Source organism: Globicephala melas, chromosome 6 (genome assembly GCF_963455315.2).
Source record: "Globicephala melas chromosome 6, mGloMel1.2, whole genome shotgun sequence".
NCBI classification, from domain to species: domain Eukaryota; kingdom Metazoa; phylum Chordata; class Mammalia; order Artiodactyla; family Delphinidae; genus Globicephala; species Globicephala melas.
The window spans coordinates 19,743,974-19,765,384 of NC_083319.1; the positions used below are offsets into that span (position 1 = coordinate 19,743,974).

At 43.1% G+C, this 21,411-nt stretch overlaps 1 protein-coding gene across 1 annotated transcript; it reads left to right on the forward strand.

The window, feature by feature from the left end:
- The first annotated feature begins 251 nt into the window (after positions 1-251).
- On the forward strand, positions 252-15,361 carry TEX48 (testis expressed 48). Its single transcript, XM_030859167.1, is given in 4 exon segments — positions 252-420; positions 11,306-11,428; positions 13,731-13,859; positions 15,258-15,361. Coding segments are annotated over 4 exon segments (525 nt in total).
- The last annotated feature ends 6,050 nt before the right edge of the window (positions 15,362-21,411 follow it).

The following is a 21,411-nucleotide window of genomic DNA, read 5'->3' on the forward strand; positions in this document are numbered from 1 at the left end:
TCACAATAAGATACCAAGACACACCTATTAGAATGACTAAAATAAAAAACAGTGAAAAAAACACTGGAGAAGAGGAGCCTTGCTGGTGGAAATGTAAAATGGCACAGTCCCTCTGGAAAATAACCTGGTCAACAGCAGAGCCCATTCACAATTCCCGAGAAATAAAAATAGAATCTGGGTAATAAAATAAAGTCTAACCTTTTTTTCTTTTTCTTTGTGTCCCGTCTAGCTTCACTTTCTCACAGGATACCATGGGCAGAGAACTCCACCCGGCACTTCAGACCAGAGTTCCTAGTGCGAAAGGGCTTCGCCCGACACTGCACCTCGGGGCCATGCAGAAGCGCGGCACGACACTTCAATTCAAGATGGCTGCAGCAGGCCGCGTGCAGAGAAGCTGCACCCGGCACTGTGATCTGGAGCGTGAGTAGCGTAACTGCGCGAGACCCAGGAGAACTCCGGCCCCGCCCCCCGCTGAAGAGACACACCCACCCCCTGCAAAGCAGCCCCGCCCTGATGGCCTGGGGAGCGGGAGCGGGCGGAGCGCAGACTTTAGAGCGGGAGCTGGCACCTCTGCATTCTTTGATCAAAGAATAAAACTGGGGCTTCCCTGGTGGCGCAGTGGTTGGGAGTCCGCCGGCCGATGCTGGGGACGCGGGTTAGTGCCCCGGTCCGGGAGGATCCCGCATGCCGCGGAGCGGCTGGGATCGTGAGCCGTGGCCGCTGAGCCTGCGCGTCTGGAGCCTGTGCTCCACAGCGGGAGAGGCCGCAGCGGTGAGAGGCCCGCCTACCGCAAAAAAAAAAAAAGAATAAAACTTTCCTTTGCTTCTGAACCCAGGTCAGTCTAGTTATATTGGCGCGAGCGACACTAGGCAGGAAGACCCCTGTTGGGGACCAACTTGGAAGGGCTGGTAACAATTCGGCATTTTCTTTTAGAACTAAAAATGGCTTTACCATACAATCTAGAAATTGTACTCTTGGGCATTTACCCCACAGAAGTGAAAACTTATTTTCACCCAGAAACTAGTCCATGAATGTTCAGAGTAGCTTTATGTATTTTTCCATAAATTTATTTATTTTATCTTTGGCTGCATTGGGTCTTTGTTGCTGCACACTGGCTTTTCTCTACCTGCAGCGAGCGAGGGCTACTCTTTGTTGGGGTGCACGGGCTTCTCATTGCGGTGGCTTCTCTTGTTGTGGAGCACGGGCTCTAGGCGCGCGGGGTTCAGTAGCTGTGGCTTGCGGGCTCTAGAGCACAGGTTCAGTAGTTGTGGCACACGGGCTTAGCTGCTCCGTGGCATGTGGGATCTTCCCGGACCAGGGCTCGAACCTGTGTCCCCTGCATTGGCAGGCGGATTCTTAGCTACTGTGCCACCAGGGAAGCCCCGAGAGTAGCTTTCTTTGTAATGGCCAAAAACTAGAAACCATTCAAATATCTGTCACTGGATGACTGGTTAAACAAACTGTGGTACATGCATACTGTGGATTATGAGTCAGCAAAGAAAAGGAATAAACTATTGATACATGCTAGAACTTGGATTACTCTCAAGGAAATTATGCTGAGTGAAAAAAAAAACTCAAAAAGAGGGGCTTAGGAGTGGCCCCACATGCCTCGGAGTGGCTGGGCCCATGAGCCATGGCCGCTGAGCCTGCGCGTCCGGAGCCTGTGCTCCGCAACGGGAGAGGCCACAACAGTGAGAGGCCCGCGTACCTCAAAAAAAAAAGAAGAAGAAACTCAAAAAGATACATTTTTTTGAGTTTTTTGAAAAAAAACTCAAAAAGATACAAAAAGATACATGTTTCCATTTGTGAACATTCATGAAATGACATAATTGTAGAAATGGGAAACAGATTAGTGGTTTCCAGGAGTTAGAGATGGTGGGGAAAGGGGGTGGTGTGGCTATAAAGAAGTAGCACATAAGGAACTTTGTGGGGATGGTAGTTAAGTGTCTTGGTTGTGGTGGCAGTTACATGAAGCCACATGTGATAAAACTGCATGCAGCTACACACATACACACATATGAGTACGTACGAAACTGGTGAATGGTCGAATGAGCTTAGTGGATTGCACCAATGTTAATTTTCCGGTTGTGATATCATTAGTGATACAAGACGCTAACATTGGGGGAGACTGGGTAAAGAATTCATAGAAACTCTCTGCACTTGAAGTTGAGACACAGATGTAGAGAACAAACATATGGACACCAAGGGGGGAAAGCTGCGGGTGCGTGTGTGTGTGTGTGATGAATTGGGCGATTGGGATTAACATGTATATGCTGATGTGTATAAAACTGATGACTAATAAGAACCTGCTGTATAAAAATATAAAATAAAATTTAAAAATTAAAAAATAAACTGCAAGTTTCTTTGCAACTTCCTGTGAATTTGTAATTATTTCAAAATAAAGTTGTTTTAAAAAACAAAAACAAAATACCTAAATTTATCCTTATCCAAAATGTACTCTTCCTGAATTCTCTAATTTCACATCCACAGGTGTGAAAGCATCAGCCCAGACTCACCCTTCACTCTCAGTATCAAATAATAATAGTAACAGGCCACATTTATTGAATGCTTCTCTACCAGGTACTACAGTCAGCCCTCCACATCCGAGGGCTTCACATCCACAGATTCGACCAACCACAACAGAAAATACTCGGAGAAAAAAAAAAAAATTCCAGAAAGTTCTAAAAAGCAAAATTTGAATTTGCACCTCTCCAGCAACTATTTACATGGCATTTGCATTGTATTAGGTATTATAAGTAATCTAGAGATGATTTAAAGTATACAGGAGGATGTGCTTAGGTTACATGCAAATACTACACCATTTTATATAAGCAACTTGAGCATCCTCAGATTTGGTATCCTTGGGGGTCCAATTCCCCCCGCAGATACTGAGGGACAACTATACACTTATGACATTCCATGGCTGGTCTAATGTATTCCTCACATCAACGCTATTATAATTCCCATTTTAAAGGTAAGGAGGGCTTCCCTGGTGGCGCAGTGGTTGAGGGTCCACCTGCCGATGCAAGGGGCACGGGTTCATGCCCCGGTCCGGGAGGATCCCACATGCCACGGAGTGGCTGGGCCCGTGAGCCATGGCCGCTGAGCCTGCGCGTCCGGAGCCTGTGCTCTGCAACGGGAGAGGCCACGACAGTGAGAGGCCCGCATACCACAAAAAAAAAAAAAAAAAGGTAAGGAAACTGAGGATTAGAGGGGTAAATGACCTTGGCCAACGTCATACAGCAAGTTACCACAGCAGGTTTCTCATGCAGGCAGCCCAGCTCCAGAGCCCATACCCTCTAGAATCACCAGATTCAAAATCCACCCACTTATCTTAGGCCAGTGCCTTAGTTCATTATTCTCTACCTGGACCAGGGATTAGTGCAGGAACCTGCTAACTAGACTCCTACCCCAGATCTAAGCTTGAATGGTAAACCACCCCAAACAGAAGACAATCTCCCAATTTCCTCACGCAAAGATTTCTTTTTAAGTATTTTGGCCAACCTGAATATATAAATATTTTGTGCTATAGGTGAAATAACCAAACATCTATTTACAAGGATTCAATACAGGATGTGCGTATACAATGGCATATTATATATTATAAAATATATTAATTTAGAAATACCGCTATCCTCATTCTCCCATCTTCTGAAACAATTTCATTCAAATGCTTCTCACATACCTCTAACATCAGTATCTTTACAATTTTCATCTAACACAGGTTTCCAGAGTATATTTTCATTTCTAAGTTATTTGAAAAATAGTCCTATTGAATCCATATATAATACTGTTCCTGAAAAGCTAAAAAAATACATTTATACAGCATCAAGAAAAGTTAGGTTTTTAAAATTTGTTCTGTAGGTCAGTAGTTTTCAATGCCGGCTGCGAGTTAAAAATCATACTGTATTATAAACTTCAAAGTTGCTAAGAGGCTACATCTTAATTGTTCTCAACACAAAAAAGAAATAATTATGTGATGCAATAAAGGTGTTAGCTAACACTACTATTGCATAGTTATCATACTGCAATATATAAATGTATCATACCAACACACTGTACATCTCAAACTTATACAACGTTATATGTCAATTATATCTCAATTTTTTTAAAGTGTGTTGGGGGAAAATCATCTGGGGAGCTTTCCAAAACTACCAATGCCCAGAAATAGTGATTTTACTGGCCTATAGAGTGGGCACTGAGCGTGGCTTTTTTTTTTGTGGTACGCGGGCCTCACACTGTGTGGCCTCTCCCGTTGCGGAGCACAGGCTCCAGACGCGCAGGCTCGGCGGCCATGGCTCACGGGCCCAGCCGCTCCACGGCATGTGGGATCTTCCCGGACCGGGGCACGAACCCGTGTCCCCTGCATCGGCAGGCGGACTCTCAACCACTGCGCCACCAGGGAAGCCCTGAGCGTGGCATTTTTAAATGTTCCTCCCTAAGGGCAGCCTTTGCAGAGAATCACTGCTTAAGTGTGTAATTAGCCATCTCCACAATGTAACTTAGTAGTTCTCAGTCTTGATTACGTATAAGAATCACCTGGAAAGCTTTGTAAAACTACTGATGCCCAGGCTTCACCCACTGCTATCCCCAAGGATTCTAATTTATCTGGAGTGAGGCCTGAGGGTATTCCTATGTTTTAAAAAACATCTCAGATGAATCTCACTTGCAGCCAGAATTGAGAACCTTCAATATTACCACTTAGGAGTACTTCTTTACAACTGAGGTTTAAAAGACTGTTTTAACCACTGTCGAATACTTAGTACGGCTTAGGTCACATAGACCAATTGCTCTGTAACTATGGTAACAGATAATCACCAGAACTTGTTTAAACACATTTCATCTGTTAATAAACTTTAATCTTGATGACCATTCTCCTGAAAGTAACCACCTGAACCCCAATCCACCCCTCCAACAGAACATCCAAAACTGTGCTGAAGTTTTGCTGGCTTCTGTTCCTTTTGTATCAGGTGACCTCTAGAAGCATCCAAAGATAGCACTGATTGAGAACATTTTAACCTAATTTGGCTTCCCCAAATAGAAATTGGTTGTCCTAAATAAAGGAACTGAGAGTTCCCCAAAGGTGGGAGATTTTGTCAGGACTCAATTTTCCAGAAAGATAGCTTGGGAAGAGAATGCCACTTTATATTTGCACATATCATTAATAACAACCATTTCTTGAATGTTTACTATACCTAGGCACCGTGTTAAATGTTTACCTGACCTCATTTAATCCTAAAAATATCATTTAAAATTAAATAATTATTATTCCCACTTTTTAAAAATAACTTTATTTATTTATTTATTTTTAACTTTGGCTGCGTTGGGTCTTCGTTGCTGCGGGCAGGCTTTCTCTAGTTGCAGAGAGTGGGGGCTCCTCTTGTTGCAGAGCACAGGCTCTAGGCGCACACGGGCTTTAGTTGTGGCATGTGGGCTCAGTAGCTGTGAGCTTGTGGGCTGCAGAGCACAGGCTCCATAGCTGTGGCGCCTGGGCTTAGCTGCTCCACAGCATGTGGGATCTTCCCGGACCAGGGCTTGAACCCGTCTCCCCTGCATTGGCAGGCGGATTCTTAACCACTGTGCCACCAGGGAAGTCCCATTATTCCCACTTTAAAGAGGAAGAAACCAAGACATGATGTCTATTTGCCTAAGGTTACCACCCTGCTGGCTACGGACACAGAATGTGGACCAAGGTCTTCTGCATCCAGTGCTATACCGCCCCCTTCTGGCCCAGCCATCCTCAAGATGCTTTCACCAGAGGCACCAGGACTTCCATTCCAGTGCCCCAAAGGACAGCATGGCATTGTGGACAGAGGGAAGGACCACTAGAGAGAGGATCAGCAGACATCCTCCCTCCTCCCTGCATTTACAGTCAGTCCAAACCCCTCTGCCCCCAACATTCCGTGGTTCCCAGGCCCTGTGACATCACAGATAGTTCCCTCTCTGCTCTGCCAGCCGCAGATGAGTGAGGCTCAAAAGTTAGACCTGAGAGCAGGAGGGATATTGTTTCATACTTAAAGGGACAATGTCTCCATCACTCCTGGGCACCTTTTCACGTTGCTCCAGGAAGCAGACACCATCCCTCTTACCCCACTGTTTCTCTCTCTGGGTCCCAGTCTCCCCACCTGTGCTGAATGACCCCTAAGGGCTCCTCCAGCTCCAGAAGTCTTCCTGTTTGACCTCATTGATCTTTCCTGCTCTGGTCGAAGTTCTGTGGGGTCACTGAAGACCTGAAGTTCACAGCCCACTGCGGGTAACCCAAGGGCCCTTTTCTTTGGCTCCTGCTTCCACCTAGAGGAGGGCGCTGGTAGTGCAAGAAACACCACACCCACCCTGCCCTAACCAAAATCAACTCCACATTTGCATCAGCATCAGCATTTACATTTATTGAGCCTTTACAACGTGCCAGACAGCTGTGCTAAGCACTTTCCATCATTAGTTATGTGAGGATTATTTAATCCTCACAACCACATTCTAGGGTAGATATTATTATCATTCCCATTTTACAGATAAGAAAACAGAAGTTCAGGAAAGTTAAATTCTTTTAAATTTCATAGCTAACAAATTGTAAATCCTTAGGAATTATACCCCAAAGAACGTGCTTGTAATTGCTACAGTGTTAATATCCTTTCCGTTTCTGAAGGGGCTCAAAAGTTCAAAACTCTTGGCTACCAACGCTTAGAGGAGAAAGTGGTTCTACTCCCCTCTGTTTCTCGGGAAATTGCTGGGGAGTAAAGATATGAAAAGCATCAGTGCTAGATTCAGATAAACTTATATTTGAAAATATCTGCTGAGCTGCTACTACAGAATGATCTCCAAGATGCTATGTACCTATAAGCTGCTTTAGCAGAAGAGACCTCCACTCAACGTGTGGAAAAAAGCTGAATTTATTTCTCATTAAACAAGAGAGAACTATGCTCTGATGACAAAGTCTCTGAACAAAGCTAATGGCTAATATTTAAGGGGTTTGTGGAGGCACTGAGTTCATGGACAGGTGGTATTTCAGAGGCAGGAGTGCTTAGGAGTGGTAGACCATAGGCCATGAAGTACTGTCTGTGGATGTTACTTTCAGGAGAATGGTCATCAAGATAAAAGTTCATTAACAGATTAAACGGGTTTAAACAGGTTCTGGTGATTATCTGTTACCATGGTTACAAAGCAATCAGTCTTCGCTTAGGAGTGTGGGAACTCCTTTTTTATTCTTTGTCTCCCCCTTTCGGCCCTCCCTCAACCAAAGCCTCAGGAGAGACCCTCAGGGACTGTCCAGATCTTCACCACTGTTGGCCACTTCCCTTGAAGACACAGTTACAGTTTTCCACTTACAGAGATCTGATGTTCAGCTGGAGCATCAGCCAGCCTGATGTCTTCTTGTTTCTGTCTTTCAATCATCTGTGGAGCCAGAAGTTGAAACAGTTGCCGCATAAAAGTATTCCACTCTCTGGACAACAGCCAATGAATGACTGTGAGACAAACAATAATAATTAAAAGAATTTTTAAGAGAGTGTGGAAGGCAGTCTAGAATCATAACTATTTCCCAGGTATGACAGAAGAAGATAAATTTCAAATGATACCCTGTGTCTACCTCAAATAGCCAGGTTGCCTTTTCTTTGGGCTTAGATATAGATCAACCTCACCTGTGGTATTAATCAAGGTACAGCATGAAGGGAAAGCAATGGTGCATAATCCCCCGATTAGCCAAAATAAAATCCAAAGGTATTCTATTATCCATTATTCCCTGAGCTAAGAATTTTCAATTGGTCAGTTGTGCCCTAGGATGTGGGCTGTGCTGCGTACTGTCAGTCAAGGTGAAGGAAAATGAGCCCCTAGTGTTGTCCACCGCCTTTGGAGGGCTCACTGTTCTCAGAAGTCTGGGATATTGACAACCCCATGAAGGATTTTTTTCCCTTCCAACACTGTGTAAGAAACATTGTCCACTGAGTGTGCCCGGGAGTTGCACACTTGGAAAGGCACACAGTCATCACAAAGAACAGTAGGTCTTAGGCCCGGTTGGCACTGAAGAGTCTGATTTCCCAGTAAGAAATAAACCATGTCAACAATCAAGCAGTATTACTGTCCACCTTTATTTATCAATTTTCCTTGGGAGTTTAGAGGAAGAACAGGAGAGTGCTGATATATATATATACATATATATATATACACACACACACACACACACATACAAGTGTCCTCATCCACAGGCTCCGTGTTCTTTAAGAACAGAGGAACTTTTGGTCCAAGAGGTCTTAAAGTTATTTTGATTTCTAATTAATTTTTAGGACTATTTGAAAATAATCGGGAGATCAAAGTCGACATTTCTCATTCCAATTTATTGTATCTAAGTTCACTATTTCAGGTCTGAGTCCTCTGCAAGAAAAGAAGAAAAGATTCCCTTAAGCTGTTCGTCTACCCCAGAACGTCCTGAAGTTTATTCAGTCTCCTACTGATTCATCTTGATTTAGTTTTCAATTCTGAATCTTTGCCCAATCTACCCTTAAGAAAAAGGTTTTACCTTTTGAAATAACTTTTGAAATAATTTTATGTGGTGCATTTTCTGTGTTTCTTAACTTCTCAAGCCCTTAATTTTTTGGAATTATGCATAGATGGGTCATTTAAATCTTCTGGTCTTTCCCATCCTGCTGCTTTTAAACATTTTGCTCCATTGTTGAAGGTTAACAATTAAGTTAACTAATTGATACAAATGTGGTAGTCTAGGGCAATAAGTAACAATAACAGAATCCTGAACTAGACAGCAACTTTCTGTTGTTCCAAAATTTGAGATGATTTAAAATATTTCTCCTCAATTCAGCTCTCACCCAGGTTTTAAATTCAACCTCTCTGGATCCACCTTCTGGTACAGGAGTTTTAGGGGAATATTGTGCAATGTTTTGTTCTCTTTTCTAGAGAAATGCACCATGAAGAAAGTTTATTTAGGTAGTTAGGGAAAGGAACAAGAGAAGTTTAAGTGGGTGGTAGAGATAAAGCTAGGTGGAGAGAGGGAGACATGCAAGGCAAGTAGGTTTCAAGTTTGAGTAGTGGTAAGATTTTTTTTTCTTCTTTCTGGAGCGAGAGCATATCAGTCAAAGAAGCCCTCTACTGACTGTTTGGTGTTTTTGTCTTCTCTCTCTTCTACCGCCCCTCTTAAATCTATTATTTTTTTAAAAAAATCTATTATTTTTGACACTGAAAGTTTGCCATAATGGCCATTGTAATTTTAAGTCATCTAGCAAAATTTTGCCATTAATTAAGATAAGCACATCAGAGTACATTCAGTGAGAGTATATATACAAAGCAAGAGTTTTTCCAGGGAAGAGGAAGCAACTTTAATGCAGCTGAGACCATGACAAACAGGAAAGAATACACTACAGTTAGTCAAAACTTTGTACTATGCATGACATCTTGAATTCCTTGGCCAAGGAGAACCTAAAAGGCTTCATATGATCAATGCCCTAGAAATCACTAACTCCAAAATACAGGCTGAGAAAAGTGACTTTTCATTGCTTTACCAAGACGGACATGTGCTCATGAAGGTTTGGAGAGACCCAAGGCAAAGTTTTAGCAATTTCCTTTATACAAACTGACCACCAATCTAACAGACCTCCAACCATTAGTTCCCAGGGCTGCCTGGTGGTGGAGGTAGGTCAAACTTATGTTTTCATTTCTTCCTTATGAAGCACTTCCTTCTACACTCAACATACATAAGGCAATCTAGAACAAAACAAAAGCCCATGAAGCAAGAGTTTATATAAGTAGATGAAGATTGAAACTATAGCAAGCAGCAGAAGAATCAGCGTATTAATGGAAAGCATATTTGCTAAACGGTGCATCTCCAAAACAAAAGATCTAATTGCCTTATATTAATTGCTATTTGCTTATAAATCCTAAGAAAATAGATCCATTAAAGAGAGCTCAGAGAAATATGTCACAGATCAAATTATGATGAAAAACTCACTTGACAGCAGATCCAAAGGACTATTGGAGATTGAAGCTAAATGGGCCCAGAAAGTGCCCCTCTTGGTCCAAGGATCCCACACAATGGGGACATCGTATGTGTCTAGTCTGCTGGCTGTGTCTAGCCACAGTATATAAATTGTGCTATATTGAATAGCTTATGTGCAGGAAGTTAGAGATTTTGTATTAATTATTAAGAAGTCAAGGGTAAAAGAAACAGTAAGATCTGTTTGAAATCTACTGCCATAATTCAGGCAAGAGCTGATGGTGGCTTGGGTGGTATGAGAGTAGAGAAAATGAGAAGCAAATACCCATGAGTGAGACAACTCACACAGTGAGCTGGGTATTGTGAGAAGAATTTCCTACGAGGGGGTTTGCCACAGAAAGGGAAGGGAGAACAGGAAGCATTCAGAGACCTGGAAAAGTTGATACACAGTGAAAGGAGTTTGGGATGAAAACAAGGCCTTGTAATTCTGGACTACCCAAACTAGGAAGATCCTTGAAGAGATCATCTAACCTAACTTCCTCTTATTACTGATGAGAAGCCTGAGACACAGAGATAAGCATGGACTTACTCAAAGCCATACAGCAAGTTGGTGGCAGAACCAGGACCTACATCTACAAGACTGTGCTTCATCACCATGTTCTCATGGGACCTGGACCAGCTAGAATAGTTTGGAGCCAATGAGCTACATGAAGGGAAGGGAAAGGAAATACAATGACCACTGACTGGGCACTTTGTGTACCCATCACCACAGGGGTCACTTTTCGTATGTTTAAACCTTTACTTTTTGCAAAGTAGGCACTGCTTTTCCCATTTTCCACGTGATAAAAGTGAGGCTCGAGAAGGTTAAGGAACCTACCCCTAGAAACGGGGTAGAATACAGATCTGGTTAAAAGCCAAGCATGTTTACGTGGATTTCCGCATGGGCTGGGATTCTGCTGTAGTGGGATCCTACCTGGAGTGTGAGCACAGGTAAAGGACTGGCACTTTTCATGCACGGTCGTATGTTTATTTAGGAAACAGCCCTGCCCAGGGAACTGGGCTCAAGTTCAAGATCGGTTGATTCAATAAGGCACCCCTGCAAGCAAAGCTGCAAGAACAGAGGCTTCAACTCCTTTCCATGGGTAAGAAAATTTTGTATAAAATAGGGATAGTGACCTTAAGAGAGAGCAACCTAGGCTGAAGGGCTTGGGCCTGCTGGCCGTGGGGAGCTACAAGAGATCTGGGAGAGGGAAATGTTATTATACCTTGGGAGAGGCTGACCCTGTAGGACCCCCATCACAGTAAATTTCCAACGGGGCATCTGGAATTCAGGCCCCAGAACCCAAGGCCCCATTCCTTTCTTTCATACAGCAGCCCACCGAAACCTGGCCTCGAAGATCTTCTGTATATGCTGCAAATGCTGTGAGGAACCCAATGCCACAGATGACTCCAAGATCCCCAGTCAAACCCAGGAGCTTCAGCCATCAAAGCATGGTAGGTACCAGGCAAAAACACCCTGCCTGGCCTCTCGAGGCCTCATTTTGCTCATCCCCCTTCCTGCTGAGATACCCTCAGATTTCTTTCAGCTTTTGATTGAATAATTCCAACCCAAAATGAGGTGAAGATTGGGTGGTTAAGTATCCAAATCAATAAACAATAGGGCCTCCCTGGTGGCGCAGTGGTTGAGAGTCCACCTGCCGATGCAGGGGACACGGGTTCGTGCCCCGGTCCGGGAAGATCCCACATGCCGCGGAGCGGCTGGGCCCGTGAGCCATGGCTGCTGAGCCTGCACGTCCGGAGCCTGTGCTCCGCAATGGGAGAGGCCACAGCAGTGAGAGGCCTGCGTACCACAAAAAAAAAAATAATAATAATAATAAATAAACAAATAAACAATAGAGCTTAAAAATCTTGAAACTTAAAGTGTGATTCATGAACCAGGAACATTGGCATCACCTGGGAGCTTGTTAAAGCTGCACTTTCAGACCCTACTCCAGTCCTACCAAGTCAGAACCTACGTTTTAACATGACCCACAGGGAAACCTGAACATACATCATAGTCTGAGAATCACTTGTCTAAAGACTATAAAGATAGCAGTTAAACTCTGCCTTTGGGGCTGGGGTTAGATCCAATCAGCTCTGCCACAGAATTGGGCAAGTCACTTACCCTTTCACTCTGAGCTTCAGTGTCCCTACCTGTAAAATGGGGATATCCATACTGTATTATTACTTTTCAGGATCACTGGGAGGATTAAATGAGGGAATATATAGAAGCACCAAGCACAGGGCTTGCACTAGGTAGGCATTCAACAAAGGTCAACAAATGGAAACTATGGTATATAGGTACTGGCTAGGATAGGATAGGCTCTGCTGCTAAAACAAATATGCCTTTAAATCTCAATCATTTAAATGAAATGAAAGTGTATTTCTTGCTCATGCAAAGTCTATTACACATCTATTTTCATCTTTAGTCAGAGCATCTGGAACACACAGTTTCCAAGGCCACCATGTATAAGAGGAGAGAGAGAGATTGAGAGAGAGAGAGAAGGCATCCTGACCTTCAGTTTGTAATTACATCCTTCTTGATGATCCAGGAAAAAAGGTCATAGTGGAGAAGACTGGGGGTCAAAATCAGCAATTTCAGACAGAAAAAAAAAAAAAAGCATTACTGTCAAGATCAGGCAAAGCTAGGACTGACAAACACGCAGTTGGGCGGTGAGTGGTGAGGTCAGGGAGGCTGGTCAGGCAGCTGGCACGATCCTACTAGGAGACAGGACAATTCAATGGCAGGAAAAAAATTCTCATGGCATATTTTGCCAGCAATCCATAGCAGGGGCCTTTAAAATACTTCCCCTGAAAATAATTTCACGATAAAAACCAAGAAACTTAAAAATGTCAGTCCCTTTGTCCAAGATGATAATAATGATAATTACTGAGCCCCAATTACATGCAAGGCACTGTCGAGGCCCAAGGGACCCAGCTGTGATCAGATAAGTCCCCTACTGTTTCAGAGCTTACACACTAGAAAAGTGATCTTATTTAATCTCTGTAATAACTCTAAGAAGTGGACCTGATTATCCAGAATGGATATATCATTTTGCAGGTCTGAAAACACAGACAGAGAGAGGTGAAGCAATTTGTTCAAGGTATGCGGCTAGAAAAGGACAGTCGTTTATTACAGAATACAGCTTAGTCTGTTGACAAGATTGTATGTTATTCTTTTAAGAATCTAGGAGTATGTCAAAACAAAGCCTTCTATACAACAGTGGTCATCACAATGGTATTTACGGTAGTGAAATTTGAAAGCAGTCTAAACACCCAACAATAGAACATTGGTTAAATAAATCCTGAATTATCCATAAAATTCTTAAAATTTAGTGACGTGAGAAAAATGTTTATGATATGTAAAAAGTAAAATGCATGCATAATATACAGGATGTGATGGACTATGTAGAAATGTGCATATAGGCAAACACTGGAGCTGTGATCATATCTGAGGGGAGGGGTGTTTGGGGCTTTTTTTCCTACTTCATATTCTTCAATATTTCCTAGCTTTTCTATAATGGGTATGCATTATATTTATAAACAGGAAAAAAGTAAACTTTATATTTTAAAAAGAATACATATTTTGAATCCAGTGCCTGCTTATGAGGCAGAGAACTCAGAAGACTAGAGGACGCAGACTCGGGTACTCCCCACCCCACGATAATCACCACTGGTCCATGTGCCCTGCTCCAGTTGGCAAAACGCCTTCACCTCTGAGCCTCCCCACATGACCACATGGAATTACCACTGCCAGGTCTGCAGAAGGATGAGCTTGACGGACAAAATCTCAAGCAAGATAATGAAGCGTCCCACGTGATTTGGGGAAACTCCCTGCTCCATCCAGAAAAGAGAACATCCTATTTCAGCAGCAGTGAGTTTGAGGGTGAGTTCCAAACTGGGGTCCTAACACTGACCAGGAAACTCTGGGGGAGGGGGCCTTGCCCTAATGACCAAACCCCAATTTGATATTGAGCTAAGTGGGGTGACAGGACTGCTCCCTTCAGGAAGCTGCAGTCACATTCTAGGACACACTGGACAGAGTCCAGGGGTCTAAGACCTGGCTGCAGGACCCTCTGAGCTGGGAATTACAGGAGGAGCAGGAGGTCTGGGAAGAAAGAACACATAACCATACTTTCCTTCTAAGCCCTTGTGGCACTGTCTTATATGTGTATTGCACGTGATTGTTTGCTTCATGTCTGCTTCGGCCACCAGACGATAAGTTCCAGGAGGGCAGGGCCTACATCACTTTTGTTCCTCCAAACTCAACCAGGTACATGGCAAATAAACATGCCAGAAAATGCTTGTGGATTGAGCGTAGTCCAGTGGGGGGAGAAATGCCTCTGGTTCCTGGAGTGTAGCCACATCCAGAAAGAAGGAATGCAGCCCCATTGATGGGCACCCACACTGTACCCAGGTGATCTCACATAGCTCACAACCACCCTATTAGGCTGGCTGTTAAGAGGTAAGCGTCATCCAGCCCAGTCACCTCAGAATTCTCGTAACAGCTAAACCCTCCTGGCAAACAAAATTTCAAAGTCCAATTTCTATAAAAAATCTAAGGGGTCCTGCTCTACTCGAATTGGGGGTGAGGGTCTGGGAGCCCCCCTAGCTCCCCTCCCCTCCACAGGGCTCCATGGAGCATAGTTTAAAAATCCCCCTCTCGATGGACTTGAGGACACGGGGAGGGGGAAGGGTAAGCTGGGACTAAGTGAGAGAGTGGCATGGACATACATACACTACCAAACGTAAAATAGATAGCTAGTGGGAAGCAGCCACATAGCACAGGGAGATCAGCTGGGTGCTTTGTGACCACCTAGAGGGGTGGGATAGGGAGGGTGGGAGGGAGATGCAAGAGGGAGGAGATATGGGGATATATGTATAGCTGATTCACTTTGTTGTACAGCAGAAACTAACACAACCCTGTACAGCAATTATACTCCAATAAAGATGTTAAAAAAAAAAAAAACCCACCTCTCACTGTGTAGAGAAGGCTTTGGCCCACAGTGGGAAGGGACTTTCCAAAGGCCCAGCAGAGAGTAGTGTTAACGTCAGAACCATTATGGGCCCAATTCTTCTATTTTCCAGGCCACTGCACTTTGCAAGACACCCTGCTGTCATTGAATGCTCCAATGGGGTACCAATGCGTCCCAGGCCAGGATCCACATGGCTCACACAGTATTCCAGAAACTGACAATGACCAGGGATGGAGGCGACCAGAACAGTCCCCCCAGGCCCAGAGCAAAGCCTTCACTCAGTGTGATTTTTCCCTTTCTTCTTTCAGATGTGAATTCACATGTTTCCAAAAGAGGATTTCACAAGAGAAATCTAAGCCGCTACTCCCAGGATCGCTGGCCGTAACAGCCATGCCTCATTGGGAGACCCTGAACATTCTAGACGGCAGCCCCCTCGCAGGTCTCCGAGGCTGCACGGCTGCTGGAGGGTCTCCGGCAGGAAGGGGGCGGTGAACAGGGGCCATGAAGACTGATTCGGAAACTCCCCAGAGGAGGAGAAGACGTCTGAGCCATCCCTGTGCCTCCAACAAGAGTCACTTCGGCTCCCGGAGAAGCCACTGCAGAGGAGCTGCCTCCAATTAAAGTCCTTAGTTGCATCTTAGGCCTGGGTCCCTCCCCTATTCCCCTCTCCCAGCCCTACTGCTGAGATTCCCTTGAATATAGAACAATTAGAATTAGGCATCTCTTATTAAGAAATGAGGTCTGATTCTAAAACACTTTCAGTCACTCCTTACCAACCTAATGAAGTACTTAGGAGAGGCTGGTCAGCAATGAGCAGCTATAAATAGATGCTGGAATAACTGTCTAGAGCTTGAGGGCACAATACTGCTCGCCTACTGTGGGACTCAATTTGGTGCTCAGGGTCATAGTGGACAGTGGGCCAGGTAGTGCACAACTCTGCAACAAGCAGCCCTATAGTGATGCAATGCACAGCCCATGCAGTTGTAGAAAGCTGTCTGTGCTAAAACGCAGAGCATGCAAACGTAACATGCCAGACACCCCAAGTGGCTTCAACTTTAGCCAGGGAGCCAGGCCCAGAAGCATATCACTTCACCTTACAGACAACTTGGGGATTTGGGGAAGCCTTCCTGGAAGAGATGGTGCTTGAGTTTTTTTGAAAGTTGAAAGGGAATTAGCCAAGCAAAGAGGAGAGGGGAATGGTATTCCAGAAGGAGGGAACAGAATAAGCAAAGTTGGAAAACAGAGACACAAGCTGGCAGGAGTATAAAGTAGCAAACTTCGACGCTTGGAAAGACGAAAGTGAAAACCTAAGCCAGGGTGTTGGGAGAGGTGAGGGGGACAGAGCTTTAAGACCCTCGTATCCAGAAGAAGAAAGTTGGACTCTGTCCAGAAGGTAATGGGGAGCCAGGGAAGGTAATGTTTAGGCAACAAAGTGACATAGCCATATTCCTGGTTTTTGCAATATGAACATGGTGAGTTGTTAAGACAACACAGTAGCACTCCCTGTGTCTGCCCCCAGCACTGAAGAGGAGAATAAAGGAAGATGATGTCCTATACCACAATATTATAGACTGAGATTCATACCTACAATGGAAAGCCCATCCTGGCTGCAATTTGAAGGATGTGCAATTTGAAGAAGTGTGAGCAATAACGATAACAGCAGTGTATAAATCTGGTATATTTCTCTTCTCAATGCTTTATAAATATCAACTCACTTAGCATAATAACCCAACAAGGATAGTACTGTTACTACTCTGGTTTTACAAATTAGGAAACTGAGACACAGAGAACTTAAACACGTCTCTGAAGATTACACTAATAGTAAATGTTAGAGCTGAGACTTGAACCCAGGACACCTGATTCCAGAATTGACACTCTTAACCAGCCAGTTATGCTGCCCTTCACAATGATGGCAGAATGACATTCAGTGATTGCTTTTGGCTCCAAATTGACAGTTCATTGCCTGTTCTTCGAAACTGGAGTCGGGCCCTTTAAATCTTTTTCCCTTGGCAGCCAGTGCAATGTTAGGCTTCGTCAGTAGGGGGTGCTGGAGATACTGGAAGAGGAAGGGCCTTCCTTCTGTTCCGGGGAGCTCACTTAGCAGGGAGCAGCACATGTAGCTCCTTGGGTATCTGGCTCTGGCAGTTCACGTGGCTTCTCCAGCACCCAGATCCTGCTGTACATGGTGGTCGACAGCACTTAGCAGCCAGCAGCTTCTCCCGGTGACTTACCCCCAACAAATGGGGTAGTGCCTCCATCTCTCTGTGGTATCTTTCCCTAGCACCTTAGAGGGCAGATTTCTAGAACATTCTGTCAACATGGCATCTCAGAGACTTCTCTGCATCCAACGGGCCACAGCCATGTCCTTCCCAAGGTCCATATCTCAGCAGGAGATGGGCGCTCTTCCTTGGGGCCTCTATCTCAGCCCTGTGGTGGTGGCTACGCCTTAGACCTGTTATTTCTATATCCTTTACAGGCTCTTACTTCTTATTCACCAATCCATTATTTCAACCCCCTGTTAAAGTTAATAATTCTTTATATTAAACTTCTTATATTCAAATTACTGTGTGCTTTCTGTCTTCTGATTGGCCCCTAACTGATACAGACATCCAAAAAGAGGCTGCCTAGGCAATCAAGACAGACAGTGATACAGGTATGAACTAGGTCAGCATCCCCAAGATGGAGACGAGAGCCCCAAGTTACAAAATATATCTCGGGTAAAGCTGGCCAATTCGAACTCGGAACCACACAGGGAAGAAGATTCTGCAAAATGAAGTTCTTCCCTTCTTTTGCAATGCAGAGAACTGTGAAGGGGGTGGTAGTGAGGCCAAGTTCACCACACACAGGAGATCGTTTCATCTTGCGCTATGTCAAGCTAAATGAGTCTACGGGACATCCAGGTGGCCACATCCAGAAGGAGGTTAGAAATATGTGGCAGGTAAAGTTAAAAGAACAATGGCTGAAAGGAAACCAGGGAACCTCCAGAAAACCCTATGTTCCTTATGTCTTGGAACTGTTTCCTGTAACAGATTCAGCAGGTGCTTTGCACATAAAAGATGCTCCTTAAATGTCACCTCCTGCATTTAGAAGCCACTTCACAGAAAGATGGGGGGAGGCTCACATCCTATGAACTTGTCAAAGGGCTCTTGGACTCAGGGTGATATCTTTCTTTAGAGGATTTTCAAATAATAACAATAAAAATAATAATGGAAGCCACAGCTGGACCTTACCTCTGACTATGGCAAACTAGCTGGTATCAGACCAATCCTCCTACTGAGAGCAGTTTAAAAGGCTGTAGTTTCTTTTTCTTAAATCTGTCCGAATATGTCAAAGAGCTACCAATGCAGTGAGGACTGGAGGGGCCAAGATCCTCAAGAGAAAGAAAGTGCAGAGAGATGAAATGGACATCAAGGTCTTCTGACCTCCTCAAGGCACTTGCCAACTCCTAAAGAGAGTCTAAAAGGCTGAAAAACTGGGCAGAGCTTTCAGTAGACTCACCGCTTAGAGGCTGAGGGCTCACCCTGGAGGAAGAGGATTGGCTGTTAAAAGTTTTTAAAAGTACGTTTCCAGTTAAAATCTCTGAAGAGCTAGAACCTGCAAATCAGTGCTAACCAGAAATATACTAAGTCTTACTAGGACTAAAACCCAGAGTCAAACTAACCCAACTCTACTTTTCTCAGAAGCAAAAGTAAATCCTTTCTGAAGGAATATCCAGAGTCTTGTACATCTCTTCAATGTTTCATTTTTTAAAAGTGTCTAGCATTCAATAAAAAATTACCAGGAATACCGGAAGATAGGACCAACTGACCGAAAAGGCAAAAGGAACATACTTACAGAAGAGCCAGATACTGGAGTCAGCAGATGTGGACTTTAAAATATTGAAGAAAACAGATGACAAGATGGCTAATTTCATCTGAGAACTGTACACTATTTTTTAAAAATCAGTTAAAAATTACAGGACTGAACATTACAATAGCTTAAATTAAGAACTCAATTCAAAGGATTAACAACTGAGTAAACATAACTGAGGGTAAGAGTAATGAAGTGGAAGATAAGTCAGTAAAACATATTCAGACTGAATCATGAAGAACCAAAAGAATAGAAAACACAGAGAGTCTTAGAGATACAGTGACAAGGTCTTAACATCCATATCCTTAGAGTCCCAGAAGGAGATGAGAAAAAAGAGGAGAAGCTATGATGAAAAATACTGTATCACAGATTCAAGATGTGCTACAAATCCCAAACAGGATAAATATAAAAAAAGTTATACCTAGGCACATCAAAATACAATTACTGAAACCCAAAGCAAAGAGGAAATTTTAAGAACAGCAACAAGACTGATAACTGACTTCACAAATAATGAAAACCAATGACATCTTCCAAAGGTTGAAAAGAACCCCAGAAACCTGTAGTACTCTAGAATTCTTGACTTACCAAAAACTTCTTTCAAAAATAAAAACACAATAGAGACCTCTCAGCAAACAAAAACTCAATCTGTCACTAGAAGATCTGTACTGGAAGGAAGATACTAAAGGTACTTCCAAATATAAATACTATTCTAAAGAAAAATTCCAAAGGTAGTTTCGGGAGTAGGTGAATGATTCTAGACAAATGTGTGGAAATGCAGGAAGGGATAAAGAGTAATAACAAAGTAATAAATGAAGAATAATAAAAAGTAAACATGTGGATAAACCTAAATGAACACTGACTATACAAAGCATTAATAATAATGTCTGTTGTGGTTTAAAATATAGCAAGAATTGAAATCCATGAGAACAAGACCACCACGGACAGAAAGGTGAAAGAGTTCTAAGGTCTTTGGATTGTCCAGAAAGTGATAGAAGGATCCTCTTATAACAGAATTGAATAAGTGCAGGATGCATGTTGTAATCTAGGGTAACCACTAAGAGAAAAGAATACATACCTCACAAGCTACTAGAAGAGAAATTCTACAAATCACAAAAAATTAATGCAAAAGAAGGCAAAAATAGTACAGAAAAAAGAACACAGAAGGGGAGGACCAATAGTAAGTAAACAGTAAGATGGAACATTTAAGCCCCAAACTATCTAATATATCAGGAAACACACTGGACATAGCATAGTAAATACTCCAGTTAAAAAACGGACTGAATTTTTTTAATCCCACACGTTCACAAGAGGGGCACCCTAAATATAAGGATGCAGATAAGTTGAAGGTAAAGGGATGAACAGATATACTATGTAATCGCCAATCAAAAGAAAGCTAATGTATCAGACAAAGTAGATCTTAAGGCAAAAATCTACTAAAGAGGGATATTTCATAAAGATAAAAGGGTCAAACCATCAGGCAGTTCTAATAATTCTAAATTCGTATGCATGGAATAACAGAGCAAAACTTGTCAGAAGTGAATTAAAATACACGTTCACACAAAAACTTGTACACAGTTGTTCATAGCAGCATTATTCCTAATAGCCAAAAAGTAGATTTGATGAATAACCCAGCTGGATGAATGGATAGACAAAATCTGCTCTATCCGTGCAATGGAATATCATCCAACCGTTAAAAAGGGATACAGTATTGATACATGCTACAATATGGATGATTCTTGAAAACATTATGTTATGTGAAAAAGCCAGACATAAAAGGCCACAAACTGCATGATTCTATTTATGAAATGTCCAGAATGGGCAAATCCAGAGAGAGAAAGTAGACCAGTGATCGTCAGAGGCTGGGGACAGGGAGTAACAGGGTGACTACAAATGGGTAGGGGGATTCTGTGGGGGGAAGATGTGATGAAAATGTTCTAGAATTAAATAGTGGTGATGTTTGTGCAATCTTGTGAATATATATACTAAAACCCACTGAATTTTATACTTTAAAATGGTGGATTTTATGGTATGTTCATTACATCTCAATTTTTTAAACTGTGTAATTAAAAAAAAAAAAAACTTGGTCAAAAGTAAAAGGAGAAACAGAAAATCTACAATCCTAGCTGGAGAGTTTCCTCCCTTGGTCGCTGATAGAACCAACCAACCAAAATCAGTAAGGATATAGATTTGAATACGGTAAGTAAAAACTCACACAAATAGACACAGGTAGAAAACAGTATGCAGCAGCTGAAGAAAAGTCATCATCAGATGATGGAGCCCTTACTATGGACCACACTATGAACCAGGCCTTGTGCTTTGCATGCGTCACCTCAATTCATCTCCCTATTATCACATGCCCCCTTAACAGACGAGGAAGAACAGAGAGGGTGAGCATCTGGCCCAACGTCACCAACCAGCTTGTGCCTAACTTCCCTGCTAGGGAAGCAGAATCTTCCCTAGATTAAAGAATAAAGACTAGAATCTTTATTCACATAAATACACCCCATGGTGCTGGAGTAACTGAGGTCTAACGCAGAATGAATAAACATTAACTGTTAATGAACTACATCATCCACAAAAGCGTAAGTCGGGCACCTACAGCATTTAAGACAT